Source organism: Triticum dicoccoides, chromosome 2B, assembly GCF_002162155.2.
Source record: "Triticum dicoccoides isolate Atlit2015 ecotype Zavitan chromosome 2B, WEW_v2.0, whole genome shotgun sequence".
In the NCBI taxonomy this organism is placed as follows: Eukaryota; Viridiplantae; Streptophyta; class Magnoliopsida; order Poales; family Poaceae; genus Triticum; species Triticum dicoccoides.
In genome coordinates, this window is record NC_041383.1 from 803,013,050 (window position 1) to 803,020,855 (window position 7,806).

At 44.4% G+C, this 7,806-nt stretch overlaps 1 protein-coding gene and 1 non-coding gene across 3 annotated transcripts; both read left to right on the top strand.

Annotated features, from left to right (window-relative positions):
- The first annotated feature begins 1,184 nt into the window (after positions 1 to 1,184).
- On the top strand, positions 1,185 to 6,069 carry LOC119366445 (actin-related protein 6-like). 2 transcript variants are annotated; one of them, XM_037632182.1, is made up of 9 exons: positions 1,185 to 1,492; positions 1,660 to 1,816; positions 1,933 to 2,725; positions 3,813 to 4,005; positions 4,075 to 4,138; positions 5,180 to 5,264; positions 5,355 to 5,405; positions 5,493 to 5,555; positions 5,660 to 6,069. In XM_037632182.1, exons 3-9 carry the CDS (start codon positions 2,019 to 2,021, stop codon positions 5,787 to 5,789), a joined length of 1,293 nt encoding a protein of 430 aa, XP_037488079.1. In that variant the 5' UTR covers positions 1,185 to 1,492; positions 1,660 to 1,816; positions 1,933 to 2,018; the 3' UTR covers positions 5,790 to 6,069. The 2 variants fall into 2 exon arrangements, with proteins under 2 accessions (XP_037488079.1, XP_037488080.1); XM_037632183.1 differs by lacking the exon at positions 1,660 to 1,816.
- A 533-nt stretch (positions 6,070 to 6,602) lies between these two features.
- LOC119266131 lies at positions 6,603 to 6,799 on the top strand. Its single transcript, XR_005131872.1, has one exon. It is a non-coding gene; the product is annotated as a U2 spliceosomal RNA (small nuclear RNA).
- The last annotated feature ends 1,007 nt before the right edge of the window (positions 6,800 to 7,806 follow it).

Sequence of the window (7,806 nt, forward strand, 5' to 3'; positions counted from 1 at the left end):
GGCGGAGATCACTAGCGGACCTAGTGGATGTGTCGTGGCATACCCAGAAATCAGTGTTTCTTTTACTCCCTTCGATCCGGATTAATTGACGCATCCTTTATGCACTGTATTTTTTAAATCACCAGTTAAGCAGTACCTCTTGCAAAGGTCACTCTCAACTTCTCAAACGCTGCCAAGTGGCGCACTGCATGTGCAGAGTTTTTCTTTTTTCATAGATTCGTTTCTTCAAAACGTTTCATCTCTTGAACCATGTGTCTAAATCCTGAACCGTTTCTACCGTTGAATTTCTCGCATCGATATTTTTAAAACTACATCCGATGTAATAGGTTTTGGCGAATTTTATTTTCATCATAAAAAATCAGAAAAAATAACAAAGCCGAGAAGCACATTTTCCCCTTTTTGAGAAGCACATATCTATGACTCCACGAGATGCAAATATGTGTTTTTCCGCTGAAGCACAAAAAAACCCAATTTTTCGCATCGATACAACTGTACTTTTCATGGAAGCAAATATGTACCTGCACAAGAAGCAAATTTACGCTTCAAGATTCATGAAAGTTTTCTTTTCTGATAATCACGGAAGCAAATCTGTACTTCTTGTGAAAGTAAAAAAACAACTTCGCACAAAAAAATTCAAGATTTTTCCCCTTTATGAGCTGTGCTTCTCGTGAAAGCAAAAAAATCGCGCAAAAGAAAATTGTGATTTTTTTCGCTTTTCGGGAAGCAAATCTGTGCTTCTCATGGAACCATAATTCTTTCGCGCAAAATATATTTGCTATTTTTCTCCAAAACCTGCAGAAAATCGGGCGTAAACCAAAAAGCAAAAAAAAAACCCATCTAAAACCCGAAGACGTGTACAAAAGAGTAAAAACTAAATCCAGAGGGAGCACCCAACTCGTGACATGTGGCGACGACTGAGTGCACCACTTGGCGCGCTCTCAGCCCACAAAAGTGACCCTTACATAGCTGCTGCAAGGGGTATCCTTTAGTTTTTTTTTTACTTTGAGGTTGCGTCAAATTAATTCAGATTGGAGGGAGCACTATATTTTTTTAAAGTAAAACTTTGTAGATTTTATAAAGGCCCAGCCAATTAAAATGCATTCCACAGCCCAGGCCCAACAGTCCACTTTTCCTCTCGACCTCTCTCCTCAGTCCTCCCAGAGGCAGACACGAGCGAGGGCCGAGAGACCTAACCAGCCACGAGCCAGCCGCCACTCCCCGTCGAAGGCTCGCCGTCTCCCCGTCGTCCGGCCGCCCGCCCGCTCCCTTCCCCGCCACCGTTCAGCGCCAGTAGTGCCGGCCGGCTGGCCGCTCCCTTTCCCTATCCCTGGCCCGCCCGGCCGCCCCCCTCTCCTCGCCAGGCGCCGGCTCCCCCGCGGCGGCGCGGCGCGGCCCGCCCCCTCCCCTCTCTGCGTGCTCCTGTGGCACCGGCGAGGTCCAGCCTCCACCCCTAGGCCCCGAGGCACCCACCGGTCTGGCCATTCACTGCAAGGTATAGATAATGGATTGAGTTGTTTCTCTGTTTGTGCACTCATTCTTCACCCCACCTTTTACTCCACCTTTTACGCCAAACCGGTGATATTTACCTTTGTAAGACAGCAATTGAATTGATGTCTCGCACCCCACCTTTTACGCCAAACTGTTAGTACTATAATGTAGGCAGCGACCGATGTCATTGAATTGATGCAAGACAGCAATTTGGCCAATTGATCGATGCCATTGAATTGTGGAATTTGGAACATATTTCGTGATTTGCTGTATTGCTATATGAAGTTTCCTGAAAATATCATGTCGCACTTGAGCCACGCCTACCCAGGTATTATGCCAGATTTATTATGTCCGTTGCAGACACGCATGTTGTTTATATGGGAAGATTTATCTGCAGTTTTTGAGCAATTTATCAAATCGATCCCTTAATGGCTCTTTATGCAGGACCTTTTTAAATTCAAGTATACCGGCTTGGGCTCAGTTGGATAGGGACAGACTTGAATAAGAGAGAAGTACCAGTGGGATTTTACATGACGGGTGAATCACGTGTGGTGGTGATAGACAATGGGGGTGGTCTTCTGAAGGCCGGTTTTGGCGGGGACAAGGATCCAATTGCTGTCGTACCGAACTGTATAGCAAAGTCTCCTGGTTCCAATGCAAACTCGAAGAAATGGCTAGCGGCTGACCAGCTGCAGGCACAAGATGTTGATGTGACTGGTATGACGCTGAGGCGTCCTATTGACCGTGGCTACCTTATCAATACAGAGGTGCAGCGGGAGGTGTGGGAACGGGTCCTGCGCAGCCTGCTCCAGGTGGATCCGACAAACTCATCCTTGTTACTGGTGGAGCCGCAGTTCAACCCTCCAGGACTGCAGCATGCTACCGACGAACTTGTGTTCGAGGAGTTTGGCTTCAACTCACTTTGTGTTGCAGACGCTCCTTCCCTTGTCCACCTTTACGAGGCCAGCCGCCAGCCGTCGCTCTTTCATACCCAATGCAGTCTTGTTGTGGACTGCGGCTTCTCCTTCACCCACGCGTCCCCTGTCCTTCAGAACTTTACGCTGAATTATGCTGTGCGGCGTATGGACCTTGGTGGCAAGGCCCTCACAAACTATCTCAAGGAGCTTGTTTCGTACCGGTCCCTTAATGTCATGGATGAGACCCTCCTCATTGATGACGCAAAGGAAAAGCTATGCTTTGTATCCCTTGATGTCCCTCGTGATCTTCGCCTTGCCAGGTCTGCTGACTTCCTCACTGACATGATATGGATATATTAAATTATCGTGTTCTCTTTTGTTTGTTTAAGGTTAGAGTGTGGACCAATTTCAGGATAATTTTTAAGCTAAAGTGTGACCTTCGTATGGAAAGACCAGCTAGGAACTTGTACCTTTTGTAATCTGAACTGCTAATGAGTTGTTTGAGCAACAAATCTAACCATATTACCTATGGAACTATGTTCTGTATCTTCAAAATAAATCTATGTTGCATTTTTTTTCTTGCTGAAAACAGAAGGGTAACCCAAGGCTCAAAAAAAAAGGAAAAAAAAACAGAAGGGTAACCCCCTGTGTCCTACCTTACTTTATTTGAAATAACAACTGTTTGTTAGCTTCAAATGCCTGGATACTTGGTTAGACAGGTTGTAGACTTTAGTATAATGGTTGTGGTTATGATAGCTTCAAACAGAGATGACTAAAAAAATTATCTGACTGTACACCATATGCACACACTCATGCACAAGCTTAGACTATGGAAGGAAAGTATAGTTATAAATCTTGTACTCCCAAAACAAATACTATTGGTTTCAGTTGCCAGACTAAGCAAATGCATGATCACCATGTACTAGAGTCTGAATGGTCAGGTATTTGGTTATGTTCAGTTGAGAAGATATGACAAGGAATGACTGATCCTTTTCGGTCTGAATAGCTGGTTGTTGTCCCGTTGTTGAACTGTGAGTACTGGAGTAATTAATGAATGTGAGGGTTTATTCCAGCGAAGTCAAATTTGATCAAGAGTTTCAAACTTTAAAATTTGCCATTGGAGCTTGACAGGGATATCAGTTAGTACTTCATTGATTTACTAGTTGGTTGATTGGTTGAACACATCTGTGGATATCTGCTTATCTATGTCTGGCATTCGAAATAATTTTGATCACACTGTTTCGCCTAGCTTTAAATATTTTCTGCTTAGGCAATGTGCATACCATCATGTCATTGTGTTTTTCAAGCACCATATACTGTCTTGTTGATCAGTTAGCCAAACACTACCTTTCTCTGCTAGTTACAAATGATCAAATCTCTTGACAATGTGATATGCAATCATTGCAGTTTATCATTCAAAGACAACCCATTTAGATGTTCTTACATTCTCCCTGATGGCATAACATACAAGAAAGGGTTTGTCAAAGACTTGGATGAAGCACGTCGATACTGTTCTCTGCCTGTTGAAGGAGAATTAGATAAAAAGGATGGTGGCAATGACATAGACAAGGATCGAAAAAAGCCTGAACTAAGTCAAAATGTAACATCCTGTGTTTCTGTTACATGTCAAATGTTACTTGGTATCATCTAACGGAATTTTGATACGCAGGAATTTGCCTTGACCAACGAGAGGTTCCTTGTCCCAGAGATGCTTTTTCATCCAATTGATCTGGGTTAGTGTCATCTAAATGTCTCCTATACCTTCTTCATCTATCCGCTATGCTTCATAATCTGTTTTCTAGAACGTGCCCCTACTATTGCCCTAGCATCCTTGTCCCACAGAAACTAACTCAAGGACCCTGAATCTCTCTCTCTAGCTAGCCCCCTCATTGAGATGCTGGATTAGCAGAGTGATCTTCAGAGACTACTCAAGGATCCCGAACCTAATTTTAATTTGTCACCCTTAATGAAAATGATTTCTCAACCAGACATAATCATTTGATGCTAGTTAAGGATATATAAAGTTCAGGAGTAGATTCTCTGCATTCCGCAATGTCTGTAAAAATGTGTGGTGATCATTGAAACGCTAACAAAATGTATGGTACTTCCATTGCACCAAACTGGATAAGTTTTGCCTTGGGACCTTACATGTTACGACCGCAGGCTTTGCATTTTGATACATAGTAGGAGGGCATCCTAGAAAATACATTTGGTGGGACGAATCAGAGCAAACATAAAACAAAAAGGAAAAGAAGGATAGACAATTTGAATATGGGGTTAATTTGCTTGTTCAGAAAATATGGGATAGTTTTGCTGTAAGAGCAAAACTTATGGGTCACAATTTCTCTTGTTTGTTCTCCCAAAATTTTGATGCACAACAAAACAGTCTTGTATTATCCTTGTCTTTTCTTCTGTCCAAAAAATGTTTTTTTACCGTGAAAGGCAGGTGGTCTGCCAATTCATGTAGATAGAGAAATGAAACAGTACAGAGTTATGTACAGAATCTTTACAATTTATCTCCTACAAGCAATACCAATCATGGTAGTTCTATTTCCCACTCAAATTTAGCTTTGACGTATTTTGGATCAGATGGATAGAATAGATTGGCCTATTGCCATAAGAAAAAGGAGCACCTTCGCATATATAGGCTGAATGACTGTCAGGATAACGTTAATTTGTGCAAGTTAGCAGCAGCGATTCCACCTACTGCTTCAGCTCATTGTTTCCCTTCTGCAGTGGCAAGTAATAAGAATACTGATAACAGAATTTTGCAGGCATGAATCAAGCGGGCCTTGCTGAGTGTATTGTTCGTGCTGCACAAGCCTGCCATCCATATATTCAACCTGTGCTTTATCAGAGGTATGTTTTGTCGTTAAACGGTGAAATGCCTGACGCTATCTCGACCTCTGATCGCGTGACTCTTGTTCTCATGCATTGGGCTGTTTTCAGCATCATCTTGACAGGCGGAAGCACGCTGTTCCCTCGGTTCGCTGAAAGATTGTAAGTAGTTTTTCTGTAGGAAAAGAGACAGCGTTATCTCCCATAGCATGAGTCTGCGTGCATCATCTTAGTTGTTTGTATCAACAGGCAGAGGGAACTTCGACCTCTTGTGCCCGAGGAGTACCAGGTGAAGATAATTTCTCAAGAGAAGTATGTGCCTTTTACTCTGTTTCTGTCTTGGCGCCTCTCCCTCGTTCACTAACGCTCATGTGCGGCGTGCGCGAATGGCATTAACGCTCTGCTACTTTGCGCAGCCCAATCCTTGGTGTCTGGAGAGGAGGATCTGTCCTGGCGTCCAGCCCCGATTTCGAGTCGATGTGCGTTACGAAATCGGAGTACGAGGAGATGGGGTCGGCACGGTGCCGCCGGAGATTCTTCCACTGAAGAGCTGCTCAGTAGATAGGACAATGTAGCCTGTTTTAGATGGCATGTTTAGCAAGTGGCATGCGAATTAGGGGTTCCTCTTCTGCAAAAGGTTTAACAAGTTCAGTATCTGCACTAGACAAATGTAACTACCGCTTGGTTGGCCATGAGATTAGAGGTTGTCTTCCCCATGCACGCACGCACGCACGCACGCATGCAGATCAACTTTGTATGAATGGATTCAGTTGTGGGTGGGTGGATTTAGCATCTGGGAATTTCAGATTTTCCTGAGGATTTTCTAGTCAACCTTTGCATGAACCTTCATTGCCTTGATATAAATTTGTCCTGTAAGTTTGGCTGTTGAAATAACAGGCGTATCTCGGCGAGAAGGTCCGGGACGCCGTGATCACCATCCCGGCCTACTTCAACGACCCGCAGCGTCAGGCCACCAAGGACGCCGGCCTCAACGTCGTCCGCCTCACAAGGACGCCGGCGGGACACCACCGTCAGAGCTCGTGGCCCCTTCGACGGGAGCATACCGCTTACGGTTCAGATTACCATCAACGTCCGTCCCTGAGCATCTTCACCCCAACTCATCGTCTTCAGAGAGCAATACCATCATTATCATCGTCTTCAGAGAACAATACCAGGCCTTCATATACACGGGAACCACGAGCCCATCTATACTGGGCTTTCTTCAACTACAGCCCTCCCAAAATAACGTGCTCTGTTTGTGTTTGTGCCTGTTTTTTGTTTAGTCCCACCTCGGGCAGCCGCGAGGGAGAGGAGGCGAAGGCACCCTATATCAGGCGACCAACGGCGTCAAGGAGAGGCATACCTTTCTCGGCCTTCTGGCTAAGATCAAGTGTAGTATCTGTTCTTATCAGTTTAATATCTGATATGTGGGCTACATGCCCACAACGATATTAAATTTATTTTTTATGGGGAAGGAGCCACCACAGTAGCTTGCTATTGGGCCTCTTGCGTGTCGCCTAGGCGTTGCACTACCGCCTTAGGCCGGCGCACCCCAACCAAATCAAATTCATTTTTTTTTTATTGTGAAGCTCCCTTCTTACAAATTGGCAAAAAAAGTAGACCTTGGTTTTGGAATCATTTGGCTTTAAAAGCTTGTCAATTTTGCAGTCACTGAGACTGAGAATGGACATGTTGTATGTACCCTGTGTTTGATGTTACTGAGGAACGATGGTGCTCCGTCTTTGCTTCGTCAAAGGCATGCTATCCCGTTCTGCTGCCAGCCAGTTTCCGTGAGCAAAGTGAAAAAGGGCAGAACTCAATTAATTTGCATTCCAAAATTTGAATGACAAAGCAAAAAGGTCCATGAGTAGGGAATTTCTCAACACAAAGCAAAAAGGTCCACAAACATTTTGTCTACAGTCAACCTCGCCTCCATTGCTTCAGGCCTGATGTTGGTATTGACTAGACAACTTCAGCAAGCAAAGTTCCCCAAAATAAGACATGTAAAAAATCAGCATATAGTAGGTACGGTATTACTTGGTAAACTGAAAGAGAAAAACATGCATCCAGATTCAAGTACACACATTTTTAGTTAGCCACAGTGCGATCAAGTATTCCCAGGCTACTAATTACCAGAAATTAGAATTGCTCAGGTTACCAATAACAAGAAATTAGAATTACAACTGGCTGCGCCTCTTATAGTCATTGCTCAAGCTGCTGTAAGCCTGCGAGCATTACGAGACCACTAGCATTCTCTGACCATACCTGTCAACAGATAATTATCTCCATGGATGAGGATGATCCATGTGTGAGTTGCTCCTTAATCCGACGCCTGCTAGCCTTTTCCGCCTTGGATCTTTCAAGGTTGGTGGCATCGCAGTTTGTGCATGGGATTTCACCATACAACTGGATTATCAAAAGCCCCACAGCTCGTTCCATGACAAGCCTTACATAGTTTGTCACCTTGTCTTCATCCTCGCACCCGAAGGTCTGCAGCACCTTCAAGTTCAGGTGCTTCAAATCCTTGGATGGCTCCCATACCACGTTGGTCTTCTCGGCACTG